Here is a 25,611-nt window from a genome sequence, read left to right on the forward strand (position 1 = left end):
AATTGTACTTTTAATTCTATATATATACTTTATCAATGTGGTCTTAATCATTTTTGTAACTACTTCCGTTGTTTTTGCCATCTGTTGTTTATTTTCTCTGTTACCTCAATGAATGAACCTCAAGTGTCTGAGGTCTTTTTGATGAAGGCCATGTGCTTCTTCATTGAAAGGACCCATGAAAACTATTTCAGTTCAGTACATTGTGCATTAGCCACAAACGTGGAAAGACTTATTGGTGATGGATGTAGAAACCTGTGGTCTGAGGTGGGTCTCAGAAAGTATTTGGCTATATGCTGGTATCAACAGGAAGCTTCCCAAACAAATGTAAAACATTTTCTGCTTCGTAATTTCAGAGGGTTAAGAGACTTTTTACATGACCAGAAAATTTACAAAGCAAGCCATATGCCACTGGAGAGTTGTTATGATAATGGTGGAAAAAGGGTTGGCCCCTGACTGCCCCAGGGATATTCTTTGTAATATTTGTAACAGTTTTAGGTTTGTAATGTTTTTATTGACTTTATATTAAGAATGTACGTAAACCATAGAAATTACAAAGAAACTGTAAGTGAACTGTATCTCTCCCCACCCACCCCCATGAAAGTCCACCCGACAACCCCCACCCTGACCCTACCCACCTCCCTCACTCAACCCCTCTTCTTCCTGACCCTAGGCCATTCCCTTATAAAGCACCATTACAGTCTAATATTGTTCCACCTGCGTTAGATTTGTGAATCATAGTATTCTTAGATATTCCAGGCATGTGAGTTCATTGATTTCTATTGAGAGCATCTCTATAAACGTCTTCCACGGATCAGAAAAAGATGCACCCTTGTTAGCCAATGAATATGAAATCTGCTCCATACCCGGGAGATGCCATATGCGGTGCAGCCAGCCCACGTGAGTTGGAAGCCTATCCGTCTCCCACATTGCCAAAACATTCTGTAGGGCCACGCCTTAGGCGTGACCTATCTGTCTGCCCTTCTGTGATGTAAGTGGGAACATAAGATCATTAGATAGGCCGAGCTCAACATAACTAGGGAAGTGGGGTAATATTATGTCAAAACATTTGCCTGCGTCATCTGTTATGTTATGTTACAAATTTTTATAACACGCACAGCTACTCATGAGTGTCCCGGCGCAAAAAGCCAAAATTGAAGACTGTAAGGAACTGGGCGAGATTACCGGTTAAATAAACAGCAGGGTTTTTAGGCAGGGGTCGTGAATGCTGCACAGTTCAAGGGGGAGGGAGTTCCAAGCTTCGGCCCCTTTGAAGGATAGAGAACTGCCTCCAATTCTTACCAGCCGAAAGCGAGGGATCGATGCTAGGCACTGTGAAGCAGAACGCAGATGCCTACGTGGGGTATAAAAACTAAACCGTTTCCTCAGGTAGAGGGCCCTGATCCATAAAGGGCTGAGTGGGCCATGGTGAGAGACTTAAATTTGACTCTTTGGGCCACTCGGAGCCAGTGCAGTTCCTGTAAATGATGTTTTACGCTAGACCAGCCCGGAATGCCCATCAGAGCTCTGACCGCAGTGTTCTGTATTACTTGAAGTTTCTTGAGCTGGTATCCTGGTAGGCCAATATAAAGTGCATTGGCATAGTCAAGGCGGCTAAGGATCAGAGCACGCATGACCATCTCCTTAGCAGTCCTGGGTAATAGAGGAAGAAACCTCCTAAGGGTCTTCAATGTGCCAAAGCATTGGCCAGCCAGTTTCTTTTCTTGCGTAGAGAACCTAAGATTTTCCTCGAACCAAACGCCCAAGTTCTTAACTGCCTGTCCCATAGAGCTGGGGAGGGGGTATCTGGCGGCCAGAGGGCTTCCCTGAACTGTGGGGGAAAGGATCCGTATAAGAGGATTTCGGACTGGTCCTCATTGCATTTTAACTGGGCGGCTGCAAGCCATTTAAAAACGGCTGTTAGACAGTTTTCTGCTCTTGGAGAAATATCTGAGTCCTTCCCAGTGAAGAGGAGCTGGGCATCATCTGCATAGCCAATGATTTCTGCTCCCAGATTCTCAGCCAGATAGACCAAAGGGGTGTCATATAAATTAAAAAGGAGGGGACTCAGGGTAGAACCCTGAAGTACTCCAGTAGTCACCTTTTGTCGGGTCGATAGAAAAGGAGGAAGCCACACTTGTTGTGATCTGTCTGCCAAAAAAGATTTAATCCAGTCCCACGTTGGGCCGATGACACCAATGTTTGCGAGGCGCGCTAATAGCAGTGAGTGTGGCATTGTGTCGAAGGCAACAGGGAGGTCCAGTAAAATCAGAGCCGCTCTCCCGCCCCATCCAAGCACTCTCTGATAGCTTCTGATATTTCCACAAGCACTGTCTCCGTGCTGTAGGTAGCTCTAAACCCTGACTGAGCAGTATGTAACGATCCAGAAGTCTCTACAAAATTGACCAGCTGCTTAAAGACCACATGTTCACATACTTTGGCTACAGCTGAAAGGATGGAAATGGGTCGATAGTTTGCAGGGTTGGCCGGGTCAAGGGAAGGTTTTTTTAAGCAGAGGGAGAAGTTTGGCCTGCTCGCGGAACTGTGGCAGATTGGTTGGACAGATTGATGAGGGAATTAACTTCTGGATTGACAACTTCTGCCACAGCGGCCAGCAACCGGGCCTGACAAGGGTCAGTTGGTGAGCCCGATTTCAGTGATTTCAAAATAGTCAATGAGTCTTGGTGAGCAACAGCAGAGAATTCAGACAAGGAGAAGGATTAATTAGAAACATCATGGCTAGGACTGATCATATTCTACAGAATAGGCAGTTTGTGATCAGAGTTGGATACATCAAAACTTGCTTGTATAAACAGAATTTTATCAATGAAGAACCTCGAAAGTTTCTCACACCAAATGGCCGACAGAGGTAATGATATATCCTCTGCCCTTGGGCTCACAAAGCTTGATGGGGAAAATGTTGTTGGCGTTCTTACGGGACTGAGCTATGCGCTCTGCATAATGCTGACTTTTAGCTAAGTTTATGGAAGGGTAATATCCTTTCTGGGCCTTTCTAAGTGCTATTTTAGCAAGAGGGCAATAGGCTCCAATTCCGTTCTAATTTTTTGCAATATCTTTTTTGCTCTTTAAGCTCCTTTGAAACCAGGATTTGGATGGAGAGATTCTAACCCGCTTTGCAGAACCGGGCGGAGCCAGCTGTTCCACTGCCTGTGAAATCCAGCTCTCAAAAGTTTTCACCGCTCCCTCCAAGCTCGTAGAAGAGGGAGGACGGGAATCTATCAAGGTTGAGCATAAGGCAGAGGGATCAATTTTATGTACGGGCTTCCCCTGGACCTGCTTGCTTGGAGCATGGGGCGCCTGAATGGTTCATGAGAAATTGATCAGGAAATGATCGGACCAGGTTACTTGGAGGGGTACATTTGTGCATAAGGGAAAATTACATCAAACCAAATCTAAAGTATGCCCTCCCTGATGTGTAGGGGCATTAACCCATTGAGTAAGTTTGGCAATGTTCAAAGAGTCGTATAGCTCCCTAGTATCTCTCCCCTCTACACAATAAATACGGATATTAAAGTCACCAAGGAGTAGAAAATTAGAAAATTGAAATGCTTGAGGAACTACAATTTCATCAAGTGCTTTTAAAAAAGCTCCAGAGGGGCCTGGGCTCAATAGACCACCATGCCACCCAACGTAAAATGCAGCAACTAATAATGAAGTCAAGCGCCTCTCCTTCTCAAACTGTGGAGACCTTGCCTCGCCAGAGGTTCCAATCGTCTCTGAGCACAACAGCAACACCACCTCCTCTTCCCGTTTTTCGGTCAGCCTTGGAGATCTTGTACCCCCTTGGAAAGGCAAATTCAATGGCAGGATTAGAGGACTCGCTGAGCCATGTTTCCGTAATGAAAAATAAATCCAATTCTTCATCAGAGAGCAGTCAAAGATTTCCTGGGCATGTTTAACCACGGAGAGAGCATTGATTAATGCAGCCTGAATGATGTGCTCTCTAGGATCTGTTTCCAATATTCAGATAATTTCAGGCATTTCCACAGGATATGTGTCAGGGTACCCTGATCCCCACACCCCCTCCAACATAAGGGATCCCATGCAGGGCTTCCGGGATGTAATCTGACTGGTGTGAGATATCAATAAGTGGTAATTTTTGTGGCTGTTTCTATACCAGCTACATTACTAGCTTTGTGCCTAGCTCTGTAGTAAATACGTTCCCACTCTCGCAGTGTAAGCTCTCGTCGCAGTTCAGTTTCCCATCGCCTCTGACCCGGGGATATAGTATTGGGGAGGGGGCCTTAATTGACTGTATAGTTCTGTGATGCGGTGAGAGTCAGATGACTTCGACAGGAGCCACTATTCAAATGATGTCAGATGGCGTTGTGCTTGAGGGCGAATCGTTGGTTGCATCACCCAATGCCTTATTTGGTGTTACCTAAACCTCTCAGATTCAGGCATATCTACTCGCTGACGAACGTCCTCTAACATCAGAGGATCAGGCTCGTCAAAGAAGAGCTCAATGGAGCGACTGCCCTCTCGTGTCCACCAATGGAAGGTTCTGGTACCCAATCCAGGGATAAACTCTACATTTTCCGCAATGGGTTTCAAAGGAGATGGAAAGGTCGTTAACCTGTTTTTCTCCGCCACATTATCCCAAGCCCCCAGTGCTGTCTGTGTACCTGTGAAAGATGGAGGTTTCTAGGACAGTTCTGTTTCGAGAGGAAGAGAATCTTCCATAGAGAGGTTTTGGCCAGGGCCCTGTCCATGAACATCCAATGTTTTTCTGAATCAGACGTGGACCATTCCACTAAGGCCCGATCTGCACTCCCATAATTCTGTAGATTTGGGATCCCAAGACCTCTCTCACCTGTAGGCCTATAACTAAATTGGCACATGCGGGGCTTCTTATCTGCCCAAATAAAGTGCTCTAACTCGCTTTGCAAGGTAGCTATAGTGCTGGCAAGGGGGGCGGGGGGGGCATGTGGGGCGAAGGTCCAGCGGCAAAGTCTGAAAGAGAAATAGTATTTGGGGTAAAATTGCCATTTTGATCGCCGGTATGCGGCCCAGCCAAGACAGGGTATAAGATTTCCAGCGGCTACGAGAGGAGCGTTTTTTTCGCAAGAAGAGCTTTGTAAAGTGAGACTGTTTGTTGCGGGAATACGGCCAAATGTATCCCTAAATAGGGAATTGCTTCAGATGCCCAGTGAATAGGGTATACTGCTTGCAGGCCTTCTAGTGGAGTGTTGTAAGGGAGAGATTAGGAGCCAGGGATTTCTGAATGTTAATTTTAAACTCTGTAGCCTGTGAGAACTCCTCCAGTTCATCCAAAAAGGCCGGAAGTGAAACATCAGGGTTCTCCAGGGATGCAATAACATCATCTGCATACCGGCTTAGGGTATGTCTGTCACCCCCGACACCCACCCCTGTAATCGGAGTGTTGTCTTGCGCCCTTTGAGCCATAGGCTCCATATATAAGGCAAAAAGGAGAAGAGACAAAGGACAACCATCTCTAGTCCCTCTCTGTATTGGGAATGGAGAGGAGGCACATCCGTTCACTCTTAACTGGCGCTGTTGGGTTAGTATAACCACTAAAGACCCAACGTATGAATCTGTTGGTAATCCCAAAATGTCTTCGGGTTGCATTTAGGTAGGGCCAGTGGACCCTGTCGAACGCTTTCTCAGCATCTATCGACAGGAACATCCGCTCGGTCTCAAACCTCTGTGTCTTATCCGTGATATGGAGCAATCGGCCAACCTGGTCCGGATCTATGAAGCCAGGGAGGCAGGCTGGATAAACGTGCGAGAAGGGGAAAGGATCACTAGTCCCGCTTAAACCAAGGTTTTGCAGGTCGGTAGTCGGTATCTCCCAAAAATGACCCTCATACATGTGTATGTTGGAAGTATCTCATAGCGGTATATAATGTGTCCCGCTTTAATTTACACGTGCGTGCGTAATCATTGGGTCGTTTCTTGTGTGTGCACCCTCCACCAGGAGGTTTTACCTTTGGTTTAAGGCAGTAGTGATCATAGAACAGTGCCTTCTTGGGCAGGTTGGTAACAAAGGTTCTTTTTCCGATTCCTAAGAAGAAATCTCCCACAGCTGTGCGCTGCTCGACATGTATAATCAAAAGGAGGGGGGAGTCAGAGTATGAATCCTTTCAGTCCCTGTTGTGATATCTCATAATCAAGAAGGGGAAAGGATCACTAGTCCCGCTTAAACCAAGGTTTCGCAGGTCGGTAGTCGGTATCTCCCAAAAATGACCCTCATACACGTGTATGTTGGAAGTATCTCATAGCGGTATATAATGTGTCCCCGCTTTAATTTACACGTGCGTGTGTAATCATTGGGTCGTTTCTTGTGTGTGCACCCTCCACCAGGAGGTTGTACCTTCGGTTTAAGGCAGTAGTGATCATAGAACAGTGGTGAGATGGGTGGCTTTCGTCAGGACACTTATTCTTTACAATTTCTTTAATTTTTTCACGTTTTCACCCCTAATGGTCCTGACGAAAGCCTATTGACCTTTTGGCAACGTAAGGCTGAAACATGTTGACCTTTTTTAATTCACAAATGAAGTGCGCTCAAATTCCTAACTCATTCTAAAGCTGCACGCATAGTTTTCACTATTGTCCGAATCCAGAATTATTAAAATTCCCTCTCTGGCTGTCCGGGCTTTTTTTTTAAAATCACCCCCCATCTCACCACTGTTCTATGATCACTACTGCCTTAAACCGAAGGTAAAACCTCCTGGTGGAGGGTGCACACACAAGAAACGACCCAATGATTACGCATGCATGTGTAAATGAAAGCGGGGACACATTATATACCGCTATGAGATACTTCCAACATACACGTGTATGAGGGTCATTTTTGGGAGATACCGACTACCGACCTGCAAAACCTTGATTTAAGCGGGACTAGTGATCCTTTCCCCTTCTTGATTATGAGATATCACAACGGAGACTGAAAGGATTCATACTCTGACTCCCCCCTCCTTTTGATTATACATGGGATAAACGAGCGGCCAGAACGCTGGTAAATAATTTAAGATCCACATTAAGTAGGGAGATCAACCTGTAAGAGGCGCAGTACCTCTTGTCCTTATCAGGCTTGGGGATCACTATCACGGATGCTGCTCACATAGTTTCGGGAATCTGCGATGTAGACCCAATAGCATTATACACCTTAATGAGTAGTGGGGCTAGTATATGACAGAATGATTTGTACAAAAGAGCCGTAAACCCGCCTGGCCCCGGGGATTTTAATGTTTTCTGTTTGGAGACAGCGGTAATTACCTCTGCCAATTGTATAAGGAACTCAATAGTCTCTGCTTGGTCTCGTGTCAGTTTGGCTGTTACTACCCCTCGCGTATATTGATCTAAAGCCTATACTAGGAGGTCCTGCACCTCATAGAGCTATCTATAATAGCGACAGAATGTCTCTGCTATTTGGTGGTCATCCTCCAGTATCTTCCTGGTCGATGTAGGTATTGTGGATAACCCGGCAGCCTGCCTCTGCATCCACAGTCTGTTAGCTAGTAGTCTCCCACTCCTGTCTTCCCCAGTGTAAAAGGTGAGTTGCAGCATACTCTGCCCTATCTAAATCTATTGCTGCCACCTGGAAGCGTGCAGCCTCTAACTGGCGCCACACCCTCCTGGCCCCCGTCCTTTGGTAGAAGGGCTCTAATTCTTGTACCTTCGCTGTCAGGAGGTTCCTCCTCTCCTTCCGCCTTTTGTTGTCCCAGGCTGCTATAGATATAATTTTCCCCTGACCACCACCTTTAAGGCATCCTATAGGGTTGCTATTGAGGTTTATGGGGTGTCATTCACCTGTAGGTAATCCCTTATAGTTTTTGGTTATTTGTTGGATCACCTCGGGGCGCTGCAGCAGGGCGTCTCTCAGGTGCCAAGTGTTTGAGGGTGGGGTAGTGGTTGACATGGAAATATCCATTGAGACTGCTAAATGATCGGATAGAGTACAAGGGAGTATTTCCCCCTGTGGAACTTGGGATTTGACAGCGTGAGTAACTAGCATGTAATCAATTCTGGCATATGTTTTATATGGATGCGAGTAGAATATATACTCACAAGCTGTGGGGTGCACATACCTCCAAATATCTAACAGACCTGTATTTTGTAACTTTTGTTTTCTTTCCTTAGAAAGCATCCCGGATTGTCCCTGTCTTTGGGCCGACCTATCAAGGGTGTTGTCAAATGTCATATATTATCATTTTTATTTTTGATTTTCCAAACCTTTATTGAAAAAAGAAATGAAGGCATGTTACAGGTGGTCATTCATCAGTTAATACAATAATGAATGCACTTTCAGACAGAATCAACATTACAGAGTGGTTTATAATTGGAGAGGTGTGGCTCAATGATTAGAGCGGCAGACCCTGATGCAGAGGTCTAGCCCGGGACCAGGGTTCAATTCCCCGCCTCGGCGGGTCTTGGGCTCAAAATTCCACGGACCTGATAATTCTCGCCTCAGTGCCTATTCCAATCATGGAGTCCCTCTCTGCAACTCTGGGCAATAGCTTGCTTAATCTCCACAACGGCCCCCACAACTCTAAGGATGCCTGGCCTCCACCCTGGGGGTGCCCAGGAGTGGACGCCTCACAGGGAAAGCCAGGATGGGTTCCACAGCGGTATTCGTACAAGCGCCTTGAGACCCTTGTGGGTGAGTAGTGCGCTATACAAGTATCAATTTTTTATATAATTAAATGTTTCCATGGCGCAATACAGCTATATTAGAGCTATGATTGTATCACTGTAGAGGGGATATGAGTAGTCGGGTCGGGGGTGAAATTGAAGTCCACAAAGTCGTTGCAGGCAGTCTGAGCGTCGGTGATGGGGGGAGTCAATTGCAGGCTCATTAGGAGTGTCCAGTCGGCGGAGGTATGAAATGAGAGGGTCCCATATGTCAGGGGGTCTACTGGCCGCTGGCATCAAATCCCAGAATTCGCCAAGAAATGTCTGACGGTGGGCTGCATCATCCAGCCAGTGTTTGACATGGGGTGCTGGTTTATGCCCCCAGTGGATGGCCACCCGACGCTTGGCAAGCACCAGGAGCATCGCATTCAGTTTGCAGTTAGCATCCAACATGTGTTTGACGTAGCCTAGGAGGCACAGAAGGGGATCACTTGCAATGCGCTCAAATGTGATTTTGCTGACAACAGTGCACACCTCCCGCCAGAACAAGGAAACCCTCGGACACAGCCAGTCCAGGTGCGCAAAATCTGCACCGGGTGCCAAGCAGCGCGAACATCTGTCGCTGGCCATCAGTTTCATCTTGTGTAGAGATGTAGAGGTGCGGTACAGTCTGTGCAGGTATTTGAAATGAATGAAGCAAACACAAGGGGATGATGGATGGAGCGCTGAAACTTTTCAGACACTCACCCCAGTCACTGATCTGGGTTAAATTCATCATCATTCTTTAGCTCACTTCCCCAGCTCAGTTCGGACCCAGCTATATGCAAATCAGTCTTGATCATGTGCCTCATGGGAACAGTCCAGCCAGAACTGCCAAGCCAGGTCTTCCCTGTACCGGAAACAAGCATCCTGGGACCGGTTTCTGGGTAATACCCTTCATCAGCCAGGCTAGCTTGAATCCAGTGGCAAAGTGAGCAAGGGACCCACATCTGGGCATACCCTGCCAACTTAGGGCGAATAAAGCAAACACAACCTGGCCTGGCAGTTCGGGCTGGACTGTTCCCATTGGGCACAGGGTCAAGGCTGATTTGCATATGGCTGGGTCCAAACTGGAATGGCATGGTGAGCAAAAAAAAAGATGGATTTAGGCCCAGATCTCTGTACTGGGGTGAATGTATGACATTGTTCTGCAATCTGTCCATCAATTGTTCTTCTTGAATTTGAAATGAATGAGCTGCAGGCGATAATTGGTGGAGAGACGTTTGATTTGTTTGCAGCAGTATTGCCAGTGTTCGGGGGAGAGGTCTCTTTCTATATCCGCACCCCACACATTGCGGGTGCGTTCTGAGTTGATGGGGGAAGCGGCTAGTGTAAGAGCATACAGACTTGTGACCAATTTCCGCAGAGAGTTAAAGGAGTGGACAAGCTCAAGGGCCGTGTTGGGCTGGGGGCCGTGTGGAAAAGTGGGGTTGTCACCTCTGCATGTTGCTCTGAGCTGATAGTAGAGTAGCGTATCAAGCGGTGCAGCATTTTCGTGGAGAATGAAGAAGTTGTTGTTAGGGTAAATGTCGGCTATGGTGTTAAGACCTACGTTAGCTGCATGGCGGGCCATACCTGCTGTCTGTAATGGGGGAAATGACGGATTGCGGGCAAGTTGCATGGATGGCGCATAGAGTGCACCAGCGCTGGTGTATTTACGCAGCCCGTCCCAGGCCCGTCGCAGACATTTGACCTTGTCAGTCACGCCACGGGGAACTTTGTACGGGAGAAATAGTGCAGTCTGCAGTGGCCCTGAAGAGGAAAGGTCCTCCTTGCCCGCCGTATGAGACTGGAAAGGTGTTTGATTGATCAGGAAGTGGAGAACACTCGTTTGGACGCACAGCACGTTTAGTTTGAAGTCGGGAGCCCCCATGCCACCCCAGACCAAGGGCAGTGTTAGTATGTCATAGGCAATCCTGTGCTGGTGTCCGGCCCAAATCAAAGTAATAATGTTTGAGCGCAGTTTTCTGATGAACTGTGACGTGAAAGGGGGATATTTAAAAAGAGGTATAGGAATTTTGGGAGTACAACCATTTTAGCGATGGCGATACGCCCAGCCAGTGACAAGGGAGTTTTATCCATCCGCGAATCTTGGTTTCTAGCCAGTCCATTGCCCAGCCAGAATTGGACCTCCAGAGTTCATCCATATCCCTACTTAACCAGATGCCGAGATATCTGGTGGGGCCATTCGCCTAAATGAGAGGGTAATAGGGAGTGAAGAGCTTGGTCGCATCCGGGAGAAGGACCGATTTACTCCAGTTAACCTGGACTCCGAAGAGGGAGCCAAAGCAAAAGCCCACCCTGGTTATGGGTGCGAGATTCTCCCGAGGCTCGCGGATATATATCTTGACATCGTCCGCATACTTTGAGGTGACAAGAGCACAAGCCGAGAATCTAATGCCCCGGTGTGTGTGGTGTTGGCGGAGCCGCGCCTCCAGGGGCTCCATGGCGATAGCAAAGAGCATGGGGGAGGGGGGACAGCCCTGTCCGGTGCCTCTCGAAATGGCAATGGGGTCAGTAACCTGTCCGTTCACACTGATGCACGCTGTAGGGAGTGTATAAAGCAATAGTATTTGCGTACGAAATTTGGACTGAAACCCAGTCAAGGAAGAAGGTGAAAAAGAAAGGGCCACTCCAGAGTGTCAAAGGCCTTAGTGGCATCCAGGAGGGTGGCCACGGCCGGCAGAGTGTAGTTGATTTGGTGAAGGACCGAAAAGATGGTGCGCATATTGTGCAAAGTGGCGCGCCCTGGGATGAAACCGGACTTGTCAGGGCGAGCTATTAATGACATTAGCGGAAGGAGACAGTTGGCCAACAGTTTAGCATACATTTTAGAGTTAGTATTAATCCGTGATAGGGGGCGATACGAATCGCAGCACTCTGGGAGGGGCGGGGGAATAGGGGTGGGGTTGTCCGGCTTCAAGAGAAGGGTAAGCAGAGTCCCACGGAGGGACGGGGGGTGAACATATCCATTTGAGAGAGTCATTGTACATTGCGGCTAGATGTGGAACTAAAAGGGGTGCGTATTATTTACAAAATGCAGGGGTGAGCCCATCCGGGCCGGGTGCCTTGTCACCCAGAAGTCCTGCCATGACAGTAGAGATTTCCTCCTGGGTTAAGGGCTCATCCAGGTAGTCCCTGAGGCTATTACCAAGCCACATCAGTTCAATGGATACAAAATATTGGCCCATGATCTCTCGAGGGGTCGCTGCTCCAGCAGTGTTTAGCTGGGAATAAAAGGTGCTAATTCTGGCAATGATCTCTGTAGGAGAGGTGGTTCTGCCAGCGGCACTATCGCTCAGTGCCGTAATGTAAGAAGAGGTATGCGGATGCCTGAGGAGGTTTGCAAGAGTTCTGACGGGACGGTCGCCCTCACCGCCCTCACCGAAACGTCTAGCATGGGCCTCTCTACCTAGAAATGTGACCTCCCTGTTTGCCTCCTCGTGGAATTCAGTAACTTTGGCTCTGATCGACGTGAGTGTGGCAGGGTTGGGGTCTTGAGATTGTTCAAGGTCTAAAGCTTTAATATCTTTCTCCAGACACTCGAGGGTACCCCTGATAGACTTCAGCACCCCAGACTGTCTGGAAATGCATTTCCCCCGAATCACAACCATAAAGGCTTCCCAGAGGGTTGAGGGCGATTCAACAGAGCCGACGTATTCGAAGTATGTGATGATCGCCCATGAATTTTCCTGTGAAAGGTGGTGTTGCCGAGGGCACTGGGAGGTAAGGGCCAAGCAAACATATGGTGAAGTGTGGGCAGGAGCCGCAGACAGAAGCGTACGGTGGCGTGGTCGGACAGAGTGCGGGCTATGTGGTCCACGGAGGTGGTCCACGAGGTGATATCCTGTGTAGTGATCCAGAAGTCGAGGCGGGACCAGGAGCCCACAAGCCTTTAACACAGGTTCCCTCGCGCTTGCCAGGGTGTGCATGTCCTTCATCTATTCCTTTCCCGCCCTTCATTCTGATTCTTCGAACTTGGTGGACTTGCTGCTGGCTCTCCTGATATGCCAATGACTTGGTCTGCCTCTTTGAGTGAACAAATCAGGTGAGCCTTCCCCTCCCAGCGGAAAATAAGGCGAAAAGGATGGCCCTATGAGTATGGGGTCTTATTAGCGCAGAGGTGTGCCGTAACAGGCCTAAAAGCTTTACTCTTCTGCACCGTGGAAGCCGCTAGATCCTGGAAGAGGGTGATTGGCAGCTCTTGAAACTGAATATGATGAGCCTCTAGCTTTTTGTAGTGTCCGCTCCTTCGGAGTAATATCGTGAACACATGCTAAAATGTCCGCAGCAAGAGATGGGGGCAGCCTCCTGGAGCCCACACGGTGCACTCGGTCTAGCTTAATCTCCATGTCTTCCGGGCTCTCCAGCAGAGTCTCAATGTATGCGCTGATGGTCTGGCCCTCCTCCCCGTGCCAGACCCCCTGACGCGGATGTTATTTCTTCTTGAACGATTTTCAAGATCCTCGATCTGAGCCTGAAGATCAAGGTGTTGTGACGGATTACTTCTTGTAATTGTTCCAGCTCTTCATCTCAGCTGGTGGTTTGTGATTCCAGCATGTCTACTCTGTCGCCTAGTGTATCCACGTCCCTCCTGACCTCTCCTAGTTTGTGCGCCAGGTCTGTTTTCAGTGACTTCAATTCTTCTTGTAGTACGGCAGATACATTTTCTATAGAGGCACGTGTAATGGGGCCTCTGCTTCTCCTGAGTCTGTGTCACAACCGCGCTGAAGCGACTCCGGTGATTACGCTAGCTGCGTGATTTCAGTAGAGGAAAGACGTTCCTGATTACACGCGAGAAGCGTGAGAGACGGCATCAAAGTATGGCGGCAAAAAACTACGTCTCCCATGAAGCTTAGTGAAGTCGCGCGAAAGCATCAGGTGGAAATCAGGCAAGGCGTCGCTCTGACGCACCCAGTCGACTACAAAACGGCAAGAACGCTAAGGAGCGCTGCCGATAAATGTTTCTACGGTCCTTGGGCTCACCACGGCAGAGTTTGTTCATCGCAGTGTTCCAGGTCGAGACATGTTTACAGTCCTTCGGTGTTTGAAGACGAACGATTACAGCCTACGCTTTCCTAGACTCTCGTTTCAGGTATTGTGGGGACAACATGGTATTCTCCTCTGTTGGCTGAGACACTTTTCTCGCGTTCTCGTGCAGAGGAGGAGTGCGCACCTAGAGGCGCTTGGGCAGTTGTGCTCTCTGTTGGTTGGGGACCAGCTGGTCTCTTTGCAGAGAGGTTAAAACGCCCGCAAACTCCTCTGTTGGCTGAGTCGTATTTCAAGCATACTCGTGCAGAGGAGGAGTGCGCACATAGAGGCGCTGGGGAGGTTGTTCTCTCTGTTGGAGGAGACAGGCTTGTCTCATGCAGAGAGGTTAAAACCCCCTATACCTTGTCCTACTAGATTACACATATTATCAAGTGAGATAATCGATGTGTTTAAGCTAAGGATTATTAGCGACTTTTGATATTCTTTATCCACAACTGCAACTTTTAGGGGAAGGCACTAAAAACCTGGGTCTTCTCTTTGTCTGATGCGGCATGTAGGGCGTTGGTGTAATTTGTGGTGTAGAGTGTAAGTCATCCTTTTCCCTCCAACTCTTCCATCTGGGTTGGGTGAGCGCCAAGATACTCCTTGGAGTGAAAGTAGTGCTATAGAAGTGTCTCTTACATTACATTACATTACACTAGATTACACATATTATCGAGTGAGATAATCGATGTGTTTAAGCTAAGGATTATTAGCGACTTTTGATATTCTTTATCCACAACTGCAACTTTTAGGGGAAGACCTAGCTGAGAAGTCCTGTTGTTACAAGGGTTCTTGGATTTGTTCTTAAGTGCTACATCATCTCCCTTCTTTCTGCTGGTGCTTACAGTTCCTATCAAAAATAGAAGATAGAGATATTGAACATACACTGTGTATCTATTTCGTTGAAGCATCCAGAATATAGGAGGTCTTTATTTGTGACAAAGGTAGGAACACCTAACAATGCATCCATAAAAAGATAGATTGATAGAATAGGTAAGGTTGACCTGTTGTTGTCTACTTTTGTCTCCCTTGCAGGTCTACATCCCCGCAGTCCCCTTCCCTGTTTCTTTTCCCCCCGCTCAATCGCTCCCAAAAGTCTGTGCATTCTGCAAACCGGACTTGGGTCGATTCAGAGGTGGGCCCCCATATAGCATCACACAAAGCTGAGGAACTCGATTCAGACGGCCTTGACAGTCTGTTACGCTTTGTGTCTCCATAGAGCCCCCACTAGCCGTTTTAAGCAAGAGGTCTTTCACAGAGCAATCTTTTTTCCCCTTCACAGTGGCCATCTTGCAGGGGATGTTAGTCACGGATTCGGCTCGGGAGAGGGTCCGCTCCCGGCGGTTCAAGCCCTTGATTTGGCTAGGTCGTTACCTCCTTGTCCCGGACCGTGGACTCGAGCAGACCCCTGGGGGGGACCGCAAAAGAATAGTCCGAACTCACCCCTAGTCTATTAGTTTGTCTATCGTGCCTGAGACCCACAAGTTCGGGCCACCACCAGCTTAGAGACTCTTTTCGTGATCGGGCGTAGTCCGCTTGACACAGGACTCAAATTGCGCAGCAATAGAATTAACAGGATCTGTGTGCTTTAGTTCCTATATGGGGTGCTCTCTCTCTCGCACTTCTCCACAGCACTATGGGGGAAGTCCCTCATTTCACAAGGTTCTGGCACTCTTTCTGCCGGGAGAGCAGTAAAACAAGCCCCCCTGTATCACCAAGTCTCCAGGAAAGAGCAGCAGGTCAAGGGGCTCCTCAAGAACCATCCATCGTGGCTGGTTTCAAGCTTCATCCCTGCTCATATATATTTATGAGCCATTGATGATGAAAGATCTCATGGATACTGCAAACAAGACTGTTGCGTTCAATAATCCTCCTTTCGGCAGCCACGTATATACCCTTTATTGGATCAAAAGTGTTTAATGGCAAAGAAAAGCATGTACTATTTGGAATAATTTGGATTTGAAATCATAAGCTGAATATGGGCAGCAACCTGACATAGAGACTTGCTGTAATACCATGATGTTGCTGAATCAGTCTTTTGACCAAACACGTTATATGGTATTAATAACAGAGGAAATACTGGTAGAATAACTCAATAATTGAAAGGGAAAATATTGTATTTATATTAGAAAAAATTGATTTGATAAGGCAAGTTGTTTTGCATATGAAATATTTAAAGAATAAAGCATATTCATTTTTATATATCAATATTGAATTTGTGGAAAATGATTTCTGTGCATTTTAAAATGCCTGCAGATATTTTCCTAATGTGCCAGTGGTTGAATGTAGAAGATTAATGAGTTCTAGCTGACATTACATTTTTTTATCTGCACCTCATAATATTTTGGAGTCACTCCCTTGATTTTGCTTAAACATTGTTTATGAAAAGGTTAAAAACTTGAACCTGCGGTGATGAATTATTTCTTAGTTTGGAATATTTTGGGGCTGTCTGATGTGTTTTATATGTTCCTCAAGAGCAGTGAGATCTAAGCAAAAGCAACGTCCTGACAATTTAGGAGAACTGTCTTAGGAGTCAGCTCTAGGGTGGAATCAGACTGTCATTCTCCATTTTGAGCAGGCTTTATCTAGAGCTGATAGAATAATTAAAGCTGTGAGTCATAGCATTGCATGTTTTGATTTTAACAAATGCTAGTATGACGCTGTTAAAACCGAACTCAAGAATGAACTTGGGCTTCACATTAAAGAATGAGGGAAACGAGAATGCCTGTAGGAACACCATGAAAGAGAAGAACATTGAATATTAGAAGAGCAAGTAGGTGCCCTAGAAACGAATGGTTGGGGCAAGAAAGCAAGAATGGCTTGCATTCGGTCATGAAGAAACAGACAACTACAGGAAATACCTCAAGGCAAAAAGTCTGGTAAATTCATAAGACAAGCAGAGAAGCACTGTGAATCGTTCTTTTGAGAACTAGTGGCAAATTGGGGTGTTGCTACTTGAGCACAGGATAAAAGAGAAGACAGCCTGTTTGCCTGGAGCTGGCCTTCTGTGTATATTCTCGACGTTCCTATAATCTTCTCTTTTTGGCCATTTGTTCCCATAAATACAAAATAAGTGGTTAAGCCTGAAATATAACCTAGATAATAACTCTAGTTTCTGATGTACCCAGACGCTTTCCTGTTAAAAAATACTGCTTTTCATCCCATCTTATGTTACTGTTGATGGTCCATCGACTTGCCAATGTTAAAACCTGAAAACTAAGAGAGATACATAGTGTGCCTTTGCTGTTGATTTTTGAAGATGATTTTGTACTGATTGAGAGAAGTGATGTATAGGCCTGGGCGGTAAATTCCGTTCCTTTCGCGGAATTTGCGGAATTTGGGTAATTTCAGGTTCCGCGGAGAATGCGAAATTGTCCAGAATTCTGCATTCCGCAACTTCGACAAATTTTTTGCTTGTTCGCGTTCTCAAAATGCGTGTTCGCAAGATATTTCCCCCTGAGCACGCAAACAACGATTGCGAACAGTAAAAAAGCATAGCGAACAAGCAATTCCGCGTGTTCGCACAATTTCTGCAATTCACTGAGATTTTTTTAGCGTTTCACGGAGATTTGCGTAACGCGATTACGCAAATTCCGCCCACCCCTAGTGATGTACATGCGTGCTACTGCATACACACCATTTTACCAAATTAACAGCTTTAAGTAATAGTTTCCAAATAAGCAGAGGTTTGCAAAGATTACTTATAAAAGACAGTATGAGGACACTGAGTATACCAGCTGGGTTTCCTAAACTGTTCTTAAGAGAGACATCGGCCTTTTTGGGACCTTTTTTTTTAGCTTGTAGCATGGTAACACTTGGCAGCTATTTTTTTTAATTGAAATAGAACTGTGACCTTAAAACTATTACTTGAACAGTTGCACTCCTTGTTGTTAATACATCTGTTAGAAAAATGTGTGGTGTTGTTATATGGTTTTTTAATTCACAAAACATTCTTATTTTTAACACAGAAAATATAGTCCAGTTTAATTCTGCCAGCATTTGAATTTTAAGTATTTGTGGCCTTCACATCAGGGCAGGCATATGAGTCAATTGCAGTCCAGATACCATTTTTGAAATGAGCTATTTCTAAACCTATAGTTGTTTGCAGCAGCTAATATAAGAACGTACATAACTCTAACCATAGACAGCATAATGATGCAAGGCAAGGTGTTGCTGGACTGATAATAGGTGAATTTATCTAAGTAAGCCCCCTGTAAACGAATTCATTTAATATTTATGTACAACTTACTGCTTTGAATCTGTCTGTGGACTGATAGTTGAATGTGTGTTTGCCCTAAAATCCTGTTTATTAAAAGCCTCAGCCCTCTCCCTGCCCTCAAAGATCCTACTGCTAAAAAATGTATTTGACCAAACATGAATTTATAGACAATCCCTTTCTGAAGACAAATGAACTTTCATGGAGGAGCAGGTCTGCAGCTTTTGTGTCTTTGTAGATTTGCAGTCAAGCTTCTCAAATTGCCATTTTGGAATGAGGTTACATCCTACTCTAGATATCAAATAGGATAACATGTAAAAAAGCTTGCAGAGAAAAGAACATTGGGAACAGAGTCTTCTGTAGCCTTTCCGACATCGCAGAGACAGGTTTGTTGGATGTCTCATGGCATTGATGCACTAGTGTTTCATGGTTAAAGTAGTTTGAAGTGTTTTTCCTCATGATGTTAAAGGTGCTGAATCTCTATGGACAGATGCAAGCGTTAAACGGTACAAGAGTTAAATGTCCTCTAAAAGCTTGCTAACAACAGGTTAACTCTTGACTTCCATCAATGTGTTCTTTAGAAGCCATGAATGAAGAAGAAGAATCTGACAGAGAGCTGGAAAGGGAGAACATTGAAGAGCTGTATGATTTTGTGAGACACACACACCAGCGAGATATGAGTATTGCCAAGCAGGATGTGCAACACCCAGCTCTGATCCCAGTGCTCCGACCTTATCAGAGCGAGGCTGTGAATTGGATGCTGCAGAAGGAAAATTTCAAGGGCACTTCTTCAAATGGTAGGTTATCAATTATACATCTGTAGTGTGTATTATATGTATGAATTGTGGCCGGCTATGATTTAAAATAATACAGATTTTGATTGTTAGTTGAGGAAGTGGCATATATTTTTTTTCAAAAGTGTATGTATGTTGAAACACGGAGATCTGAAAGAGACTTTTGGTTATGGAGACTATTGGTTATGGATTCCTCACCTTAGAATTACCCCCAGGCAACAGACTGGATCCAGATATTTTTTTTTCAGCAGTAGCCCTGCGCGTTGGCAGATGACGTTGGTCAACTCCACATTCGTCTTTGGTGTTGTGGTCACCGGAACGACATTGCGGTATCTACTTAGACGCCGCCCCTATGCTCTGACGTCAGTTCTTTCTTTTTCTGCGCAGCCAGCACAGATCCGGAGAGAGCAGCACTTCAAGTTACTTTTTGACTCTCTTTTTGTGACTATTGTCGACTTTTTTTTTCGAGTCTTTAGAATCCTGGTGTACAGGGATGTAATTTCGGTGGACAGGCTTCAAGCCTTGCGGCTCCTGCCACAAGTTGGTCCGCGGCGGATCCTCCATCTTGGGTGCCTCTGCTGCCTGGAGCTTGACCACGACCCAAAGTTGTGCTCCGACTGACGGGCCATGGCACCAAAGTCTTTGCGGAAGCTGTCTCGAAAGCTTCTGGAGGCCCGGTAGTCGGCTCTGGGCCACTCGAGTTCCAGGTCAGGGAGGTTGCGGGACCGGTCGCGGAGCCATCACCACCACTCCTCGTCAAAGTCTTCATCTTAGAGTAAGTTGAAGCACAAAAAGAAGGTGAAGAAGCACCGCCGATCTTCGCGTTCTTCCTGTCTGCCGGCCGATGCGACGTGGGTTGCGGACGGTAGTTGTCCGGCTTTGCCCGTGGAGCCTGTTGGGTCGGCTCCGAGCTTCCCTCCCTTTCCGGGAGCTGTAGCGACTCCTGCTCACCTTCGTAGCTTTCACGAAGCCCTCTACTCTATTTTTGTGCAGCCCGACTCTGCTTGTGCGCTTTCAGGCCCCGCGGACATGGCTGGGGGCTCAAGGCCTTCGATGCCGGTGGCTCCGGTGCCGCAGGGCCCCCAGAGATCCATGCCTGGTTCCGGATCAGAGCTGGTCGACCTTGTGACACCTCTTCCAACGCCAAATCCAGTGTCAACACCTCCACCCCCTCCAACACTGGTTGTGTTCCCAGCAGACGTCGACCCCAGCCTCCCCTTCAATGTGTACACAGAGCCGGACCGACTTCGCCCATCGTCTGGAAAGGCGCCAACTGGTACTTTCGTACCCCTGTTCTCCCCTGGGGTTCCCTATCACCCTGAGTGGCTACCAGAGTAGGGTGAGCAGGACTGGGAGGGGGCTGTGGGCTCTTTGGCAGACCAGTTGGAAGATCCGGACTCGAGAGAGGAGTTAGGTGAGGTCAGTGGTCTGGACACTTCTCCAGACCTTGTCATGCTTTCTTCCCGTACCGTGGCTACGGAGGAGGGTGTATCAATGCAGTGGTGTTACTTAGGGCGGCTGAGGCCTTAAACCTTGACCGTCCTACGGTGGCGGTTAGGACTAACCTCTTGACTAAGGTGCGTCAACCGGCAGCGGCATCTTCAGAACCTCTGCTGCTGTTCAAGGAGGCCCTCACAGACATCCTTTTGGGCACTTGGTCCAAGGTCAACACAGGGACTCCGGTGGATAGGATGACTGCCCAACGCCACCACCTGGCTCTGGGTGACCCCATTTTTCTCTCCCAGCACCCCACCCCTGAGAGCTTGGTGGTCTAAGCCTCGACTTCCAAGGGCACATTCCCTACAGCACTACCTGATAAGGAATCCAAGGAGCTGGATCACCCTGGGAAGAAGATGTTTTCTTCCTCCAGCTTTGGATTGCAGTCTGTGAACACCGCATGTCTCTTGGGCAGTTACTCCAACTCTGTGTGGGACACGGTCACACAGGCGCTGCCACAGTGTCCTGAGGAGGCCCGGGCAGTTGCCGAAAGGAGAGATGCAGCGAAGTTCGCCGTAGGATGTGGGCTGGACACTGCTGATTTGCTGGGTAGGACAATTTCAACGTCAGTAGCCCTGAGACGCTACGCCTGGCTGAGGTCCACTGGCTTTTAGGGTGATGTCCAAGCTACACTTTTGGACATGCCCTTTGATGGCTGTCACTTGTGTGGTGACAAAGTAGGCAACGCGTACAAGTGCTTTAAGGACTCCAGGGCTACTGCCAGGACCTTGGGCTTCCACCTCTCACCCTGGTCAGTCTACTTTTCGCCCCTTTCTTGGCTATGAAAGGGGTGCCGGCCACGTTCTGTCCAGAGCCACAGGCCTTCGAAAGCTGCCCAGCCTCTGCATGGCTGGGGACGTGGGACCCACCGCCGTGGGTCCTGGGTCTAGCGGGCGGGCCAGTCCGCCAGCCCCCCCTCTGCAGTAGCCTCCAAACCCTCCTAGTCTGACCTTTCAGGGCCACCATACGCCGGTGGGCAGCGGGATTCACCATCACCTGCCGCACTGGCTCAACATCACGTCGAATGGGTTTTGCAGATGGTCTGAAGGGTCTACTCCCTCCCCTTTGAAACTACCCCTCCATCCATGCCACCTCAATTCCATCACATGGCGGAGGATCACTTGGCCCTTCTCCAACAGGAAGTTACAGCTCTCTTTGCCAAGGGAGCTATCAAGCGTGTTCCTGCCCCAGAAGTATGTTGTGGTTGGTGTTCCCACTACTTTCTGGTGCCCAAGAAGGACCTGCATCCTATCTTGGATCTCAGAAACATCAACGGCTTCCTCCAGAAGGAGAAGTTCAAACTGATGAAATTGGCTCAGATCCTGTCTGCCCTCGACCCTGGACACTGGATGGTAGCATTGGGCTTGCAGGAGGCTTATTTTCACATCCCCGTCCTACCGACTCACAGGCGTTACCTATGGTTCACTGTAGGCCACAAGCACGTTCAGTTTACTGTGCTCCCATTTGGCATTACCAGCGCCCCTCGGTTGTTCACGAAAGTGATGGCGGTGGTCTCAGCTCATCTGCGAAGATCGGGGTTCCAGTCTTTCCCTATCTAGACGACTGGCTGTTGCGGGCGGGCTCGCCCCAGGCTGTTGTCTCCCACCTCCAGACTACAGCCAACCTCCTGCATTCACTGGGGTTCACCATCAACGTGCTGAAGTCACCCCTGATTCCCTCTCAGAATTCCTTTTTCGTTGGAGCGATTCTGGACACAGCACAGTTTTGTGCTTATCCTCCCGAACAGTGAGTCCGGGATATTCGGGCTACGATTTTGATCTTTTGATCCCGGTTTTTGGTCAGAATGACCTGAGGCTTCTGGGCCTCATTGCCTCCTGCATCCTGCTGGTGGACTATACCAGGTGGCATATGCGGGCTCTGCCATGGGACTTGAAGTTCCAGTGGACACAGTATCAGGGGAATCTTTCCGATTGCATCCAGATCTCGGAGGCCACTGCTCGACAATTGCAGTGGTGGCTAACGAACCCGGATTGTGTCAACACCAGGTCCCTCTCCCTTCCCCAGCAAATGTTCAGAGTGGTGACAGATGCATCACTTCTGGGGTGGGGCGGCCACATGGGAGAGGTGGAGGACAGAGGCCTCTGGTCTCCGGCGGAGTCCGGGCTCCACATCAACCTTCTGGAGCTTCAGGCGATTCGTCTTGCACCAAAGGCATTTCTTCCTTCTTTCAAAGGGAGAGTAGTGCAGGTGTTCACGCACAACACCACCGCCATGTGGTACTGCAACAAACAGGGCAGGGTGTCTGGAACATCAGGGCATGTCCCTTGTGGTTCAACACCTGGCAGGTTCTCTGAACGCCAGGGCGGACAAACTCATCCGCTGGTGCATGATGGATCGCGATTGGCTCTTCACACGGAGGTGCAAGGCCTCTCTCAGCAGTGGGGAGAACCTTGGTTAGATCTATTCGCCACTGAAGAGTATGCGTAATGGCAGCAATTCTATGTGTTGGAATTTCCAAGGCGGCACTCGCTAGGCGACGCTTTTCGTCACGAGTGGAGTTGCGGTCTTCTATACGCCTATACCACTTACGCCCAGAGTGCGAAGAATATCAAGCACGACCGGTCCCAAGTCATTATTGTGGCCCTGGACTGGGCACGAAAAGACTGGCATCCCGAGCTTCTACACACGGCCATCGATCCTCCGATCAGACTGCTTCTTCTGGAAGACTTCTGTTGCAGCAGCAGGGACGGTCCTCCACACCAACCTGTCCAGCCTCCACCTCCTTGCGTGGAGATTGAGCGGCGACAGTTGACAGCCAAGAAAGGTCTGGCCGTGCAAAAATGAACCATCTCTCGTTGGGTCGTTCTTTGCATCAAAATCTGCTATTCCTTAGCGAAAAAGGAACCTCCAGTGGGGTTGCGCACCCATTCCACCATGGTGATGACAGCCACTACTGCTTTGGGACGTGGAGTCCCCCTTCATGATATCTGCCAGGCAGCTACGTGGGCTTCATTGCTCACGTTTACTAAACACTAATGCCTGGACAGCCAAGTACGGAGAGACGGCTTCTTTGGCTGTTCACTTCTCCAGGATTTTCTGGTGTGAACTTAGTTCGCAGACCCCCCTCTGGGGTTGGTATTGCTGGGGTAGCTATTCTAAGGTGAGGAATTCATAACTAAGTCTCTTTCAGATGAGCAAGTTACTTACCTTCGGTAACGACATATATTAGTTATGGATTCCTTACTGCCCCACCCATCCTATCTGTTCTGCAAACTGAATTCTAGGGTAAGGTACTCCCTTTTCAGGACCATTGTTTTTGTACACAAGTGGTCAGTGTCTTGCATGGCTCTGCGCTTCTGGCATGGAATGTCGTGTAAAGATCTGATATCAGCATGCAGAGACGGCGTTTAAGTAGATACCGCCATGTCATTCCGGCGACCACGACGCCAACGACTCACGCGGGTTCGACGGACGCCACCTGCCGACGCGCAGGGGTATTGCTGAAGAAAAATTCTCCTGATCCAGTCTGACGCCTGGGGGTAATTCTAAGGTGAGGAATCCATAACTAATATATGTCTGTTACAGATATATAGTTTCCAAAGGGAAGTAACTTGTTCTTTTGTTACATTTCATACCTTTATGCAGCGAGTAATGCAGGTAAATTAAAAGATGCGGTTAACGGGCAGCCTTTCTTAAGATCATGTGGCAGCAAAAGCAGTCATCCACCACCACCCCCACAAGCCGCACACAGTGGCTCTGTGTTGCAAGATGTGGATGCTTTGCACAGTCCAATGAGGAGCACTACCTGTGTGTTGCTACTAATTAGTTTATGGAAATTAAGAACTGGAAAGAAGGACTGGACTGTTTTCAGAGACTGGAATGTCCCACTATTCCCTCAATCCTTGACTGTGGTATCCCAGACAATGACGAAATATATTTGCATTGAACTTGTATTACCATTGAGCCACACATTTTGAAAACAATCACAAAGGGACTCTATTCAAAGGAGACATGAGACTGTATTGAGGACTTATTATTTGAGGAGTTTGTAACATGTGAAAAATGATACAAAATTCTATCCTGGATATAGAATAAAGGGGAAAGAGTAGGCATTACTTAAATTTGGAAATGCAATTTAAATTTAAATAAAGGGTTATAATTCATGGGATCTTGCATACATTGTATAAGAGCTGAATTAACGTTGGCAGTCCTCCGCTGGCTGTTGGTTCTGCTGTGCAAAGAGAAAAGTTGGCGGCTGGCGCTCCATTTCGGTGCGAGCAGCTCGCTTCTGGTGTGAACTGGCTTGTACATGGTTGACAAGAGCCCCAAATCTTTATTTCAAAGACCCTGTGAGCCACACCAAGGGTCTTGGACCTGAAAGACACCACTTGGGGGTTAGGAACTCACTGCAGGTGGGTCCAGGAGCTGGTTGGGGAGCCTTTTGTGTTCCTGAGGCTCAGATCAGGAGGCCGGTAGACTAGCCATTCAAGTCACTCTGGATTCCTGGGTTCAAGATGAAGTTGCAGGTTGAGTTCTTTTTCCCCAGGCAAGAGGGCAGCAGATCAGCACAGCAGGGCAGCAGTTCCTTTAGAACAGTAGTCCTGCAGAATGACAGTCCTTGGAGAAATACAGCAGTCCTTATTCATTGTAGTGTATCCACAGGTCCAGAAGAGTACTGAAGAGTTGGTGTCCAATGTCCCTCTTTTATACACAGTTCTGCCTTTGAAGTCTGCTGGCCTCCTGATTTAACCCTTAGGGACAGCCCCCCTCCAGTACTTAGACCTGTTTTCAGCAAGTTCTTGACCCCCAAGAGGTGCCTCTCAGGGCCTGGAACTTGGTGTGGCTGCTGAGCTCCTAAATTCAAGCTTTTGGGCTCCTCACGACTGCCAGGGTGCCTGTTCGCACCTGAACTGCGCTGCTTGCATTAGAAATGTGTGAGCCGCTGTCAGCCCATCTTTTCGCCCAGCAAGCATCAATCACTGCGGAGTACTGCCAACGTGGAGTACCAGCCTGCCCATCCGCGATGCACGGCCTGCTACTTACACCATGCCAGTCCCAATCAGCGACACTCTCCTTGCTTCCTGCAACCATCTTCTAGGTGAATGGGACTCTTGGCATAAAACTTGAGAAGGTAAACCTTCAGCGTGACTTACTTGGGACTGTATCTGACCCACGCTTCATCGCAGTTGGCCTGAACTTTGACCCGGGCTAGTGCGACCAGATAGCCATGGTAGCTTCTTTCTGATTTTAAGCTCTATTTTACAGATTAGTCTTTAAAAAATAATAACTCTAGTTCTACTGATTGGATTTTTGTTGTTTTGGCCTTGTTTTATGTATAACATTTGGCTCTATTTTTCTAACCTGGTGTGGTGTTTTCACCATGCTACTGTTTGAGATTTTGCACAAAGACCTTACACATTGCCTCTGAGTTAAGCCTAACTGCTCCATGCCAAGCTC

General features: G+C 47.7%; 1 protein-coding gene across 1 annotated transcript in view; it reads left to right on the forward strand.

Moving 5' to 3' along the window:
• Positions 1-25,611, forward strand: part of SHPRH (SNF2 histone linker PHD RING helicase) — a 759,436-nt gene that overhangs the window by 165,730 nt on the left and 568,095 nt on the right. Inside the window, exon 4 of the mRNA XM_086927277.1 lies at positions 18,484-18,699. Coding sequence (XP_086783403.1) covers positions 18,484-18,699 — 216 coding nt within the window. The remainder of the gene's footprint in view (positions 1-18,483; positions 18,700-25,611) is intronic.

Source organism: Lissotriton vulgaris, chromosome 6, assembly GCF_964263255.1.
Source record: "Lissotriton vulgaris chromosome 6, aLisVul1.2, whole genome shotgun sequence".
NCBI classification, from domain to species: domain Eukaryota; kingdom Metazoa; phylum Chordata; class Amphibia; order Caudata; family Salamandridae; genus Lissotriton; species Lissotriton vulgaris.